Source organism: Andrographis paniculata, unplaced genomic scaffold, assembly GCF_009805555.1.
Source record: "Andrographis paniculata isolate CXL003 unplaced genomic scaffold, ASM980555v1 Contig34END, whole genome shotgun sequence".
NCBI classification, from domain to species: Eukaryota; Viridiplantae; Streptophyta; class Magnoliopsida; order Lamiales; family Acanthaceae; genus Andrographis; species Andrographis paniculata.
Window position 1 is genome coordinate 5,320,583 of NW_026137567.1, and position 16,362 is coordinate 5,336,944.

General features: G+C 32.3%; 4 protein-coding genes across 5 annotated transcripts; 1 reads left to right on the forward strand and 3 right to left on the reverse strand.

Moving 5' to 3' along the window:
• Positions 1-214: 214 nt before the first annotated feature.
• On the forward strand, positions 215-649 carry LOC127248523 (extensin-3-like). The gene has a single exon (XM_051270886.1). The coding sequence runs from the start codon at positions 215-217 to the stop codon at positions 647-649; it is 435 nt and encodes a 144-aa protein (XP_051126843.1).
• Positions 650-1,045: 396 nt separating this feature from the next.
• LOC127248812 (probable aquaporin NIP-type) lies at positions 1,046-2,752 on the reverse strand. 2 transcript variants are annotated; one of them, XM_051271350.1, is made up of 4 exons: positions 2,558-2,752; positions 2,247-2,471; positions 1,946-2,143; positions 1,046-1,350 (listed from the first exon to the last, which is right to left on the reverse strand). In XM_051271350.1, the coding sequence occupies exons 1-4, from the start codon at positions 2,672-2,674 to the stop codon at positions 1,102-1,104; spliced, it is 789 nt and encodes a 262-aa protein (XP_051127307.1). In that variant the 5' UTR covers positions 2,675-2,752; the 3' UTR covers positions 1,046-1,101. The 2 variants fall into 2 exon arrangements, with proteins under 2 accessions (XP_051127307.1, XP_051127306.1); XM_051271349.1 differs by having other exon boundaries at positions 1,946-2,167.
• Positions 2,753-3,762: 1,010 nt separating this feature from the next.
• On the reverse strand, positions 3,763-6,631 carry LOC127248919 (U-box domain-containing protein 4-like). Its single transcript, XM_051271487.1, has 2 exons — positions 6,286-6,631; positions 3,763-4,922 (listed from the first exon to the last, which is right to left on the reverse strand). Exons 1-2 carry the CDS (start codon positions 6,579-6,581, stop codon positions 4,064-4,066), a joined length of 1,155 nt encoding a protein of 384 aa, XP_051127444.1. The 5' UTR covers positions 6,582-6,631; the 3' UTR covers positions 3,763-4,063.
• Positions 6,632-11,655: 5,024 nt separating this feature from the next.
• Positions 11,656-13,480, reverse strand: LOC127248789 (transcription factor RHD6-like). The gene is made up of 5 exons (XM_051271313.1): positions 12,762-13,480; positions 12,529-12,657; positions 12,354-12,419; positions 12,145-12,210; positions 11,656-12,038 (listed from the first exon to the last, which is right to left on the reverse strand). The coding sequence occupies exons 1-5, from the start codon at positions 13,338-13,340 to the stop codon at positions 11,913-11,915; spliced, it is 966 nt and encodes a 321-aa protein (XP_051127270.1). The 5' UTR covers positions 13,341-13,480; the 3' UTR covers positions 11,656-11,912.
• Between the last annotated feature and the right edge of the window lie 2,882 nt (positions 13,481-16,362).

Consider the following 16,362-nt stretch of genomic DNA (forward strand, 5'->3'; position numbering starts at 1 on the left):
GTGGGTCACCTCATGCATGCATACCAAGTCTCATCAAAATCACCTAACCCTAACAAATTACAACTAACACAAAAATACACACACATATAAATAAATAAGGAAAACATTTTGCTAAATCATATTAAAAACAATAAAATCCTATATATATATATATATTATTTAATATATTCTCCACAAGATTATTCCAACAATGTTAAAATTATACCCAAACATCATGAAGATTCAAATTATGCTTTTTATTCTTAGTATAATTTTCCACATCTCCTCATCTTCATCTTCATTAATCTCCACGAAGCTGAAAACAACCTTAAAGTGCGGGGAATGCCCCTGCACTCTCAATAACCCCTACACCCTGCTGCGGCCGCCACTACCGCCGCCGCCGCCAATGCAGTATTATTGCAGCCCTCCGCCGCCGCCGCTGCCGCCGCCGCCGCCGAGATTTGTATACGTGGCGGCGGCGCCTCCGCCACCTCCTCCGAGGTTTGTTTACACGACGGATCAGAATTATTTTCCCCGAGTCGGTAACTACCTGTATCCGTCGGAACCGCTCGACATGGAGATATACTCCGCCGCAACTGTGTGTGAAATTGAAATTAAGGTGGCGCTGCTGCTGTTTCCTGTTGTTATGATTGTCTTCTTAGGATTTTAATTTTCCTGCCTGAATTTTAGTTGAGCTTAAGGGATTTTATTTGTAAAAGGAAGTTACTTTTAATATCGGTTTTGTTCTTCTACCATTTTTTTTTTCTCTATGTTTTCCTAAACATATTAATACGCTACACACATTTATTATTTTTATATTCATTTTCTATATCTTACATAAAAAAAAAAAAATAGGGGCTTTCAAAAAGAAAAAAAATACCCTCTCTTATCCAGAAATTGGGTTGGATACGAGATTTAAAAAATATTGATATTATATTGATAGTTGGCAAAAGGTACAGATAAAAGACTTTTTTTTGTTCATGTGAGTATATTAGTGTAAAAAATAGTGGCAAAACATTCACAGATTCAACAAACTTAATATTTAAAAAAAAAAATAAAACCTGATTATAATCACCACACCATTGTCACATTCATTATATATCATCTGTCTTAGGGTTAGAGTTAGGGTTTGAATTTGGGGAAATCAGCAAAGGGATCGTTCTCATGCCGGAGCAGGCTGTAGACCAGGCCGGCGATCATCATTCCGGCGACAGGGCCGAATATATAGGCCCACAGTGCCCGGAATTCGTGTTTTACGATGGCCGGACCGATGCTCCTCGCCGGATTCATAGATGCGCCGGAGACTTGCCCCGCCACGAGCACATCCAACGCCACCGTCATCCCCACCGCAACTCCTCCCATCTGCCCAATCTGAAACACACACACCATTCATATATAGCATCATAAATTCAAAACCATGTTTACACACCTTTTCCAAATTATTTTTTGCAATATTCAAAATGTTACACATTCGATACATGTTGAAAGTTTATTTTCTATTGTAACATATTGCATCCAATGCCTCTATGTACATTATGAAATTCTTACCTTGACAATGTATCCAAATTCATATATAACCAAATTCCAATACATTTTCTGGCCAGCTTAATTACTCAAGGGTTTAAGTATGATAATCACAGTAACATAGTGGTAGATTCCATGTAATTAATGATCATTTCCCAAACATTGTATCAAGTTTAGATTGAGGTTTTTGGAGGTGTTTGGAATTTTGGAAGTTTGAAAAAAAAAAAGTAAAATATTAGTATTTGATTTAATGTTTTATGAAAGAAAAAGTATATTTGATGTGATGTTTTTTTTAAAAATGAATAGTGCGAAATTGTTTTGCGTAAACAGCGCCTAAATTTTTTAATATTTCAAAAAAAATTAGAACTTGTATACAATTTGTCCCATCGATTTGAAATGGATAATATAGCTAATAGCTACACCCATATATGTATATACTTACAGAACGACCATCGGTGGTGGCCCCTAAGACGACGAACATGAGCACGAAAGAGACGATGATCTCCATCACCAAAGTTTGGCCGACGGATCCCGCCGGAAGTGTGCCGAAGTAGGTTTTCTCAGTCACGTTGAACATCAAATCCAGCGTCCAACTCGCCAGGATCGATCCTAAAACCTGAGCTATTACATAGAAGAACACCTGCAATTGCAAATCCAATCCAAACTAAATTAATTCATTAATTAATTAATGAACCATATATATATATATATATAGATATAGATTTGTGTGTATTTATCAAAACCTGTTTCCAGGGAAACTGCCGGAAGGCGGCGAGGGTGAGGGTGACGGCGGGGTTGAAATGGGCGCCGGAGACATGGCCGACGGTGTATACAAGCGCCATTACGGTCAGTCCCCAGGTCAGGCAGATTCCGGGGAAAGTGACGGCGCCGGCGAATACTTTGTTGGCCACCACCGACCCACAGCCGGCGAATATCAGAATATACGTTCCGACAAACTCCGCAATCGCCTGTCAGATCGCCGGAATTCATTCAATTTTTTTTTTTCATTTTCAGGCAATGGAAATTGAGGGATTTATTGAAATGGATCGTTTACCTTCTGTGCAATGGACACGGGCGTGTTGGAGGAATTAGAGATTTGGTCTTTAGCAACACGGCCGGCTTCCATTCTAGAGAATCCTGAATCGTCGTCTTGCGCAGGCGTTGGAGCCATTGTCAGCAGTGGAAGATAGTTTTGGGCTTCGATGATCTGATCGATGATGAAATAATCTGAGCTGCTTGGAGACGAAGGTAAAAATCTCTGTTTGGATAAGTTTTTTCTTTCATGAGATTTAGGGTTTGATAACAAGTAAGCGAATGAATGGGAACAATTTTTAAAAAATGTATATATATCAAATATCTATTTAAATATATATATAATTAAAATATAAAAAATTTCTATCTAATCTCAATCGGAATCTGTCGAACTTTCTAGAGCTATGCGGTATAAAGAACCTAAATATTTGTATTTTATTTAATTATTTTAATCTGGATGTATAAATATATGGTGTGTATATGTGCGAATTGCCGCAACTTCGGTGATTGATTCGTTAATATTGAATTTTGCAATTATATGTTTTAAATTTTATATTAGCCTTTCTCAGATTCATTTATTTTGGTAATAATTATAATTATCATTTCTTATAAAATGCAAACTTTAGTAACTATTATTATTATTATTGTTATTATTATATGGTTGCAATCATTAATTGTATTTCCATTTTAGATTTCAATCCACGTTATAATAGGCATCAAATTAGATGGCCATTATACAATTATCCATTACTCAAAAGAGATTTTTATATAGTAATTGTTTACGATTAATTTGCTCCGAAAAACACCAGGTTAACATTACCTCCAATAAAAATATTATACCAATAATTATTTTATTTAAAGAATTATATTTACAAATAAGCACACATGTAAGAATGAGAGAGAATATGTAGGGGACCATTATAGTTTTCACGGATTTTAATTTACCTCACACATTAAAAAATGTAGACAAAAACAGGGCATGCGTTCAAACCCGACACATCCAAATACACAAGTGTGACTTATCTATTGGTCCTAGTTTGCAAAATACTAGATTTGACCAAAAATTTATAATTCGATCTAGTGTGATTTGTCTGTTAAGTCAAATTTGCAAGGTATTAGATTCAGCCGAAGATTTATCAGCTGCGCACTTTCGAATAGTAGCTGCGAATTCTACATTATCCAAAAAAAAAAAAAAAAAAAAGGAAAAAAACAGAGAGAGCTAGAGAGGAGGAGCAACAAAATATGCATGGCTTTTGTGTAGACACAGTTACTAAACAAAACAACAAACCACACATAACATAACATAACATACCCTCAATAAGACTAGTAACTTATTATTATCATTATTTATTGACACTTACCAATCACCAAATGCCCAAACTCAGGGCCTGGACTGGCATGGCATTTCTCTCCTAACTTATTCTTTCCTCTAACCCTTTTCTCTCTTTATTCCATCCCTCATCGTCGTCGTCATCGTGGTCGTGGTAGCATAAAGAGAGACAACACCACCGTTCGAGAAGCTATACACTCATTTCAAATGAACTTCAGAAGCGCAACTATTCACAGGTAAGTCGGGGGGAGTACATACCAGCGCGCGGTTCTGCAAATGTCGCAGGCTCTGTTCCATGCTCACCTGCACCATCTCCGCCAGCATTTGCTTCGCTTTTCCTGTATGATCTTCTCCGTTGTCGTCCATATGAGATATAATGTCGCAAACAATATTCTCCAGCGCATCCGGTTTCAGCTCGGATCTTGGATAAGGCGTGTCTCTCAGAAGACGTAGAAGAAGCTGCGCCTTGGATTGAGATTTTGGCGTGCCTTGTACGGTAAGCTCAAGAAGCCCGGGAATTACTCCTTCTCTGAGTATCGGTTCTCTGTACATTGCGCGGTCGCTCTGACACATTGTGAGAAGCGCTCCCACCGCGTGCTCCCGGCTCTGACGGGACCCGCTCTCGAGGATTTCGACGACTGCGAGAATTCCACCCTGTTCGGATGTCAGTGCCGTTCTTCCCTCTTCGAAGGTCACCAAGGATTCTATCAAGGCAGTGCACTTCTCGACTATTTTTGAAGACTTTTTACAGGATGTGAGGAGGTGGACCAAGGAGGGAATCGGTCTTGCTTGTAGGATTTGTGTAAGATTGTCGGGTTGTGTAGACAGGTTGTAGAGAGCCATCACACCATCGAACATAGCTTGCGGAGTTCCGTTTTCTAGAAGGTCGACAAGGAGAGGAATCACGCCGGATGCGGCGATTGTTGCCTTGTTGACAGGGGAAGCAGAGAGGGTCACTAATGCGGCGGCGGCATGCTCCTGCAGGGCTACATTCTCGGACTGAAGGACTCTGATAATTGGTTTCAAGGCGCCCGCATCGATTATGTTTATCTTGTTTCTGCAAAGAACATGGAACTAGAGCCGATCATTTATGTGAACGAGTAAACAAGAAGGCTGCAAAGAATATCAGACAGTTATAATAAGGCAAATATAGATTAAGGGCTTCATCATTGTAAATGGATTTCCACTGGTCTAAATTAACAGATTGAAATAACTTAAGAATGCAATGCCAACAGTTCGATCACTCCACCAGCTTTAGCATATAATTTGGATTTCAGACGCATCGGCAATGGTTTAGCAAAAACACTATTGTGAAAATTGAAACATAATTGCAATATTACCATTCAAATTTAGGAAAGGGCTCAATGATATACAATATATAATTCAAAAGGCTTGTTGAATGTTGATAATCTCTTTAAAAGTGTAGATATTAGTTAAACTACAGTACCAAAAAAGAGAAAAAGAAAAAAGGTAGAGAAACAAGTAGTATATTAAATTGGACCTCTTTTTGATTAATAAACACTATCTTAATGGCAGAACCAATCTAGAAGCGACAAAGAACTTCAACCGAAAAAAAGGCAATACTGAAAGAGAAGTTTAGCGACACAGATAGCTAAAGCACATTAAATAGCTTAAAGAACACGATTAAATGAAAATGTTTGATGACACAAGCAAAGGCATGGATTCAAAGAGAAAAGACTGAAATCTAGAAAAATAAAAGTGAAAGCAACACGTGAAACTAGACAGCGACATACAGACTACGCTCAATCAACACGACTATATCTTCATTGTGTGCAGAATATACCTGAAATGTCTGATATTATTCCAAAATATCTGAGTTCCAACTTATAAACTATGATCTAAGAAGGCTAAAGTTCTGCATATAAAGATACTATTCCACAATCGAAAGTTAAAAACTAACAGGATAATTGCATCACAACTGAAGGATCACACCATCTGATACATTTACCCAAGCAACAACATTCCAACAAAGTTATAGCAACAACAATTTTGTTTTAATTAATGTAATCCTGTACAAAAAGAAAGCATATAGAACTTTTGAGGGCAGCTCGACAACAAATTATAGCAGTCAATTCTTCATCACATATTTTAAGATATTTCTCGATTCTACAAGTTCATATTACAGAATCCGAGGAGAAAGGTGGGTTCAGAAACAGAAAAAGGCGAGAAAGTGACTCCAAACAAAAAAATAAAAATAAAAATAAAATAAAACTATCAAAACAACAAGAAGGAACAAAATCAGCTTCAAAATTTCACAATCACCATCAGAATTTCACTCCTTAGAATTGATATATCTCGATATTCCGAATCCAGAACACAGGAACAAAATTCGTAAAATCCAAGCAAACACACAAACAAAAAGACACACACCGATTAAAACCTTAACACACAAATCTTACATCTCGTCCTTGACGGCAAGGTTCAGCAAGGCGGCTAAACCAGCCTCCTTCGCCTCGTCGGAGCCGCATCGCAGCATGTCCACGAGTGGCCCCACGGCGGCCGACAAATAACGTCGGTACCGCTGCGACGTCTTTGTGAGGCGTCGGATCTCCTTCGCCGCCTCCACTCTCGCTTCCTCATCCTCCGACTGCAGCAGAACTAGCGCTTGATTCGCAGTGTACGATGAGGACGCCGGCGGCGAAAGAGGCGCTTCCACCTCTGCCGCATCGTAACCAGCGGTTGTTAGTTCGCCCATTCCCTTTTCTCTCTCTCTCTCTCTCTCTCTCTCTCTCTCTCTTATTTTCGGCGATCACAAAAAATCTAAGGCCCAAAGGCTTAAATAGGTCCGTCGAGAAACGTGAGGCTACGGAGTGATGTCGTGGCGCAATAATAAGCCCGGGTAGTTTCACACCAGCCGTTGGATTATTTCCGATCGTACGGACTAAAATATTTAAATCATTAATGTTCCGACAATATACATAAATATATTTTTTCATGATTAGTAACGATATTTTCATAATAATATCTTTTTAATTAAAATATTTAATGAATGAGGATTTTTTGTAATTTCAGTTAGGTTAGGTGGTTATTTACAACATTTGATTGATTCCAATCCAATTGGGAATTGCACAATTCAATTTTTTGTAATATTATTATTTTAAATTATGTAGGCCTATTAATTAATAAAGCTGCAGCATCCAATTTATTTAATAGTTGCACAAATTGAAAGGTAAGCTATTGGGGCTACAGAGAACATTACGGATTAAATAACAACCATTTGATCAAACATATGGTAAATTGAACGGACCAGATTATTTTAATAATTTTACATATATTTTGACTGTTAATTAGATGGGCATAATTAATTAATTAATTAATTTAGGTGGATTATTAAACATATGGTTAACCCAAAAAAAAAATGCAATGAACTCGAATACGTGTAAGATTTTGATTATTTTCCATGTCATGCACATGGTCCACGTGTGTTGTCACAAAATCAATGATTTTGATTAATAATAATGCACGATTGCATATTTTATTTTGTATGTTTATATTAATGATGATTTGTCGAAACCCAAAGTAACGATATTTATATTAACATTATTTTTGCACCAATTGATGTAACGTCCACGGGCCACTTTATATCGTAGTTTTAGAGCTGTTTCTGCATTAGAAACAAATTGTAAAATCCTTTGAAAAGGTTTATTTGCTACGTGGGTTGTTTATTACTCCCTCCGTTCCACGTTGTAGTTACAAGAATTTAGGATAAGTATAATTAATAGATAATTAAGTGTATTAATAAAAATAATTACCCTCTATTGTAAATCATTATAGATTAAGATTAATATGACTAATTAGTTTAATTAAAATTAAAAAATTTAAAAAAAAATTAAGATGCTTACTCATTTTACAGAAAAAGAAAGTGGGACTATTTTTCTTAAAATACGGTACTTTCCACTGTTTCAATTCAAATAAATTTGAAATTTTATAATAGATTAAAAATATTTCTTCCGTTCCAAAAAAAAAATTGTTTTATTTTTTTATTTTCGTCTATTCCAAAATAATTGTCATGTTTTCTTATTTAGTCTTCACTCGTTATTAATCTAATTTACTTTAAAAATCCTTAAAAAATGATGATATTTTAATATTTAATATTCTATTTTATACTCCACTGTTATTATTCCTTCATCTCTATTCCAACACCCAACTAGATATCTTTTAGATGAGTGAATAATATTTATTGGTTAATGAAAATATGTACAATGTAAGATGATTTCTAAATTTCTATTTTTATATTTTATATGTAAATTAATTATATTTAAAAAAAAAAAAAAAAAAACTTGTTAGTTGTATATAAAAATATATAGTTAGCATTTAATGCACTTGTACCGTTGATATAATAAAAATTGAAGATGGGGTGGAGTTTACTTTTTGGGCATTCAATTCAAAGAAGAGTTAATTAATGAAACTTTAATTAATGCTAAAAGGTCCAGCAAAGAAGAGTATACAGAGAGCGGTAACTATTGAATTGCAAGAGAAATATCTTATCCATTAATTAGGCCTGGCAAAAATTAACCCGACCTGATAATCCGATCTGAATTTGACCTGAAATAGTTGGGTTTGGGTTGAGATTTTTGACCAAATTAATAATTGGGTCAAACCCGTTTAACTTATTTAATTAAATGGGTCATGTTAAGGTCTACATTTTCGATCTGAAAATAACTCGTGTAACCTGTTTAATTAATATTACTTTAAATTTAAATGTATTTTTTACATTTTATCAATACAATTAAATATTTATGGTTAATTTTATAAAAATAAACAATAAAAAATAAATAATTGTGTTGTATACTATTATGTAGTGTTTGTTAATTCAATTCTTGAATATCGGTTTCATGATATGAATAAATAATTTTTTGTTTTAATATGTATATATATTATGCATTTAAAAATTTTGTTCGTATACATTGTAATTTTAAATTAAAATTAAAATATTTTATATTTAAACGGGTTATATGAGTCAGATTCAGGTTGACCCGATTAATAAAAAGTCAGGTTAAGGTTGCAAATATCAACGCATTTAATTAAATGGATCAGATTTAGGTCAAAGATTTTGTAACCCGTTTAAGCTGACCCGAACCTGAACTCGACCCGACCTGATCCGTTTGCTAGCCCTATCATTACCTTCCTAAAAGTTCCAACAAAATATCCGTATTTAAAAAAAATAAAAAATAAAAAATAAAAATGTAATAATATAATGATTAAAATAAATACAAACCACAATATATAAATTATAAATTAATGTAAAACTTTGTTCATAGTAAATATTGTTTGAAGTATGAATTAGAACTACAATACACAGAGGGGATAAATGAGATGGGCCGGGTCAGATTAATCAGGCCTGGTATAATGGGCTTTATCATATTTTTGGGCTAGTTTATAATTATATTGAATTTATATTTTGGTGGGCAGACTTAGCCCACTGCTAAATACGTTTAAAATAAATATTCTCTCCGTCCCAAACACCTGCAATATTTTTTTTTTATGGTATGTTTCAAACATCCTGCTAACATTTCCAAAATATGAAATAATTAATTATACTTAATCTCTACCCCACACTTTATCCCCTCACATCATCCAAATAAAAAAATAAAATATATATTTCTCTCTCCATCACATCACCTAATTTCTAAATTATCCTACTTAATACTATCCACCTAAAAATCCGTGCCAAAAGCAAATGTTGCACCTTGTTTGGGACGGGGGAGTACTTTTTTTTATATAAAAGTAAATTTTTTATTTTTTTATTTAATCTGTCCAAGTAAAAAAAAATTTTTTTAAAGAAATAAATATCAATTAAATATTACAATTTTTTTTTTTTGCATTGATTTTACTTTAATATCATTAGCAAAATAGATATTATATTACTTTATTACTTTACATATCTATAAAAATACTAATTTATATTACTCAAAGTGCAAAAGTCAAATGAAAAATTGATGTATAAACCGAAGGAGTATGTATATATATTTGAAAAAAATGAAAATTATAAATAAGTTTTGTTACACTTCCTATAAATTCAAATTATATTATTAAGAACTAAATAATTAAGTGGTGATCCCGTGGTATGAATTAGCTAAATCATGAGTTCAAACTTTCAAATTCTTCGTAAAAGTATTAATACATTACAATTGTAAAATATAATTGTTAGTACAAATGGTAGGTTGCACAGTGCAAATGTAATTTAATGCTATATTCGTCCAGTTCGAAGGGTTTCACTTACTTTTGACGTATTCATTTTTTAATATTAATTATTATTTGACAATGTAATACAATTAAAGAAAAACGACAAAAATATTTTTAATAGTATCTTATAATACTATTACAATGACATTTGTGAAATATTTTTTTTTTACAAATATAAATATATTTTTGAATACTCTATCTGTCCCGGTGCAAGGTTGTCGTTTACTTTTTGCACGTAGATTTTTTAATATTAGTATTATAATGGATTGTAGTGAAAATAACGAAAATGCCCATATTAGTATTGTGTAATATAAAAGTAATGACATTTGTGTAATATAGTGTAAGTAGGAAGGATATTTATTATGTTAGGTAGGCAGTACAGTTACTAAATTAGCAAATGGTAATCTTGTTTTGGGACGAACGAAAATGAAAAATGACAACCTTTTAATGGGACGGAAGGAGTATTAAATATAATGACGCAAAAGGTAAATATGATATAGAAGTACTTATATTTAAACCCAAATTAATTTATTAAATGTATCCAATTGCAGCTTCATCTCATCATTTTTTTTTTTTTCTCTTCCATTTTCGTTTTATGTTTTATTTTATTTATTTTAATAATGTTTATGATTTAAAGTATAATTAAGTCAACGCTATTATATTAATATACGTGCGAATGTTGAGTTGGTAGCTCATCAATTGAGAATCTTTCTGAGTATTTTAAGCAAATTTGGCTCTATATGTATTAATGCATGGACGAAGAAAATGAGTTCCGACAAGGACATCGGTGTCATTGCAACACAAGGTTAATTAATAATACGATGAAGTATATTTTAAAAGTATTTTCGAATTTAAAATTAAAATATATAATCATATATTAAAAATATATATATATATATATGTAAAATGAATGAAAAAAAAAATGAATAAATTATATGTGAATAATTAAAAAAATATATTAGTAAAAATAATTATAATGTAATAAAAATAATTATAGATAAGATTAAAATAAGTAAATAGCTTAATTAAATTAAAATAAAAATTTTAAATTTTAAATTTTAAAATATGATTAAAATGTATAATTATATTTTTAAAAAAACACAAATGAATTATGAGACAGATGAAAAAAAAATAAAAGTGAACAAATTAAATAAAACGGATAAAGCACTCTATTAATAAAAATCAAACTCAAAATCGGATTATAAACCCAAAATCAAATAAAGCCATCGCTAATAAATAGATGTGATGTTACAATTTACAACTAGTGAACAATAAGGATTCGACATGTGACAGCACATGCGTGGCATTAAATGAAGTCACACGTGCTTTAATTGCAATTCAGTATATACTAATTATTACAAAATTATCAACCACTTACCTAACATATTGAATTTAAATCATCATTTCACACTCTATATATTCTTTAATTTTTATAGAATATTCATCATCTATCTACACAATAATTTGGAAAATCAAATACTTCCAATTCTATAAGAACAACACATCCAGATTCGAGTAATTAAGTGTTTTTTTTTTTTTTTTGAAAAAAATAAAATAGATTGATTATTCATGAGAACCAAAACTGCTGCAAAGGTTAATTGGAGATCACAATTTTTTCGAGACACTCCAAAACACAATTGATTCGTTGAATAAACATCAAGATGATGGAATTAAAGAACACACTAAACTTATTTAATTAATTAATTAATTAATTGTACCCTTCCTGTAAGATTCTTGTAAATCGTTGGTAATCATCGACAAATTCGTTCGAACCAATGGCTACTATGGTCCCTTTGATAATCGTATATAATCAAACTCTTCTTCGGTTACGATCGCATCATTATTTTGAGCTCGAATTTCGATCGGATCTTTGAGAAGCAAGAATGGCATCAATGGCTTCTCTAACTTGGGAAAGGTCAGGAGCTTTCCCACCTTGTGCTGGCCAAAATTCATCAGTAGCCAAAACCTAACCAAAAACATTGAATTCATTTAGGGTTTCTTATATTTAATTTATATGATTTGAAAAAAAAAAAATTAAATAAAATAATATATATATATATATATATATATACCTTCACTTGCAATTGCAGAAATTTGACATAGCTTATGGCTTTCTCCAGCATAGTGACCAAATCAACCTTGAATAATACAAAAATAAAAATGTGAATTATTGAAAATGTTTGAAAAAAATGTGAATGTAGACAAGTTTGCACCTTGGATCCATTAGTAAAAGAAAATAAGAACTTGTAATAATGTCCATGAATTGAGACAAAGGTTGTACCTTTGATCCATTAGGAACAAGATCTTGTAGTATCTTTAGCCGCTCGCTAATCCGTTCGCGTCGATTCTACAATATCGAAAAAAAAAAAACATTCTTTTAATTTCCTTAATCAACACACAAACATTTCTTCTAATAAACTAGTCATGTATCGTATTAACTTCAGGCATAAGCTAACCTTGGCAGCAATGCTTTGTGTGTCTTTCGACGGCGACAACGATGCCGGTTTCGGTTTCGGCTTTTTCGAAGCACTACTAGAACCAGCTCCTCCACATTGCTTCTTCATTGCTTGTGTGCTGCTCTCTCCCTACAAAATTTCATCCAATTTTTTTTTTTTTTTTCAAAACCCTAATTCCCAAAAATAAAAACAAGAAACCCTAGAATTTGGGAATTTGATTTGAGGATTCTTACAGTGTAAGGACGCTTGTTATGACCTCCTTCATGCCTACCAAGTTCTTGATTGACATTATCTTCTTGATCATTCATCCACTCGAATTGAAACCCATTGCAGGTAGAAATTCCAGGCACGCCATGGTTCATTACATTGGGTTTAGGATTTAAGTGATAGCAGCCATTAAGGTTGTTCAAATTATCCTCCCAAACTGGATATTCATCTTCTTCTTCTCCTCCGCCGCCGGCGATGAGCTTCGAGTAAAAATTCTGAGGAATCCGTTTAGGGTCTGGTGCATCGAAAGCGAGCAAAGATCTGTGAGAATCGAAAGGGTTTCCAGCAAACTGATCAGGCTTGAAGCTGATGACAGAATGATGATCTTCCTCGGACAAGCTGTAATTGGCAGTGGCTTGGTAACCTAACCCATTCGAATTCGTGCTGCTGGGGCTCGATTGCACTGATGAAGAACCCAAATTGTTCGAATTCTTGCCCTTTTCAGGGCTGCCCGAGTCCCGACAGGCTTCGGTCGTCGTCTTGTTGTTGTCGTAGAAAGCACTGGCTTGGATGATTGCCATGGTGGGAGTGTTCTTATTACCCATATTTGGACAGATTATTAGGTCAGAATCTTTCTTGATCAGTAGCTATTAGAGGGAATTTTATTTCTAGGTTTTGATTTTGATGTTGGAGATGGTGATAATGAGTGAGAAAAGGACAAAAGGACAAAAGGGGGTATGGAATTAGTAGGTGTGTGTGTTCGAAGTTTGTAGGGGGTTCAATCCTTGTATTAATAGTAGGTGGCCAAGATTGAATTTTTAATTTTGTTTTTGGAAAATGGCAGTGTGGATTAATTAAGTGTGGGTTTGATGGTTAGGTTATTTTTATATATGGTGTGTATGGGGATTGTTAGCTGGCAATGTGATGGAATTGAAAATAGGATTTATAATTTTATTTATTTATTTATTAAAAGTAAAATTAAAGAGGGGATTGGAATTACTGAGAGAGTTAAAAACCAGCTGAAGGCTCGGCGCTTCTCTCGGCCTGCCCACGTCTTTTAGATTATATACATACACACATATATATATATATATATAGAGAGAGAGAGAGAGAGAGAGATGAATAAACAAACCCATGAGCACGTGGGTGGGTCGAAGTGTTTTTTTTTTTTTTTTTTTGGGTTCTACTTACTATTTAATTTGTTAATTACATTCCATGCAGATGATGATTCATGGATATGCTTAGAAATTAAAAGTTGAAATGATATTTTTTATGACATATATATATATATATATAAGATTAAATTGTTAGGAAATATATTATGTCATGTCAAACACGTAGATTAACCAAAAAGATCTTAAAAAATCCAGATCTCGATCAAGAACTCATAAGAATGTAATATTATGCAATAAACTATATATACCTTAGTTAGTGAACCCTTCTCAGCATCTATAGTAAATAGCGAGTGACGTTAATCTGAGTTTTTAGAATTTTTTATTGTTAGTTATAAATAAGTGTTATTAAAATTTTATTTCTATTATTAAATAATTTATAAAATAAAATATATATATTTTATAAATTTAACCAGTCGACAAAAAAGCTTATTGATTAGTGAATCCAAATTAATATAAACAAACTTTAACGTAAGTATTTACGAGAGTTTGTTTCTTTAAAGTTTGGTTTTTATCTTGCAATTTATCCTCATACTTCAATAATTCAGTTCTATTCATAAGTAACAACATATAATAATGGGAAAGGTTAGGCTGTTGATTTGAAAAATTCAATAGCCTTCAAATCAACACTCGTAATATATATAAACAACACAGTTTTATTATATATAGCACATGACGTATATAGTAAAAACATGTGATGTTTGATTTATACTTATAAGTATTGTATAAAAGTATGTGGTGTGTTGAAATTAATTATTATTTGTTGTATAAGACTATAGCATGTGTTGTTGGCTCATAATTACAACTGTGTAGTATGAGAGTATCTGGCGTGCTGAAATTAACTATTGCTTGTGTTGCATAAGACTATAACATCTTCATATGTTGTATTTGTATTATATAAATGTATACGGTGTGCTGTCTAAAAGCATACATTGTGCTATGGTGTGTTGTCAGGTGCTGAATAATACAATATAATATTCTGACAATATAATAAGTAATAATCTCTATGTTATTCAAACTTATTTTTATTTTTATTTTTTATCATTTAAATTTATTCTCGTTTATCTTTTTAGTAAAAAAAATAATCACTCCATACCATAAGTAAATATTCATTTGTTTTTTGCACCTAGTTTTAAAAATATTAGTATTATATTGGGATATAGTAGAAATAAAGTAGAAACGACTAAAATAACCTTATTAGTCTGTGTGATATAAAAATATGACATTTATGTAATATATTGTAAGTTGTAAGAGTATTTGTAATGTTAGGTAGATAATATAGTTACTAAAAAAAGAAATGGATACTTTATTATGAGACGGACTAAAATAGAAAAATAGATATTTCGTTATGGGACAGGAGGAGTAACATTTTTTCTACTTTCGTCTTTATTATAAAAGAAAAAAGTTTTTATCTTTATCAATTCTTTTAAATTCGTACCCGATCAAATAGACATAATTTTAAATGACGGATAGAGTAATACAAGACCTATTTTCATCATCTCATATATATATATATATATATATATGTAAATTATTATTTTTGCTAAACTCCAAACTCAAACTAAAATAATAATAATAATAATAATAATAACTGAATTTATTATACCAGTATACAGCGGAGCCACAATTAATCACGGTCAAACTCTGGTTTAAACTTTTCATTTTTTATAAATCATACAGTATTTATTTCTAAATTTTCTTAATACTTATATGTACATGATTGGTTGGGACCACCTTGACTAACTGTTAATAAAATTTCAATTATTATTATTATTACCTTTTTTTTACCAAGGATGTACACATGTATATGTAATATATATACAGCACGTAGGATATTTATTTATTTATTTAATTATGAGAATAGATCAGAATGAAGTAATAGTGAAGTGTTACAATTTAATTAAATTAAATTACTGTAACAGAACAGATGTCTATATACTAATGAGTTAGTGCCTAGTTGTGGCACATCACAACTTCACCCTTTTCCCCTGACCCTCGTTTATTAAAATGGACGGCCCACGTTGTTTCGAGCGTCCACGTGGCATCCGGAACACCGTAGATCTACTGTACAGAAAATCCATGCATGCATGGATAAGGACACTCCACTGATTTATGGATAGATCGACAGTACGGACACAATACGAATATACGATCAATTCCATGAACATTATCTCACTTCAGACGATTCTTTTCTCGATATAATAAAATATTTGCAAAATGATCACTTCATTTAATGAGATCGATTGCAATTGTGATGGATTTGATTAATTTATATATATATATATATATATATCAGACAAGTTTATTTTTGAAAAATTGATCTTGGGATTGACAGAATATATATGAAAATGTAACTGAATAATAATAATAATTATTATTATTTTGTTTAGCAATTAATTTTAAGTATAGAGGAAATCAAAGCTGGCTTTGGAATGTGGGCAGTTTGCCTTGTCTC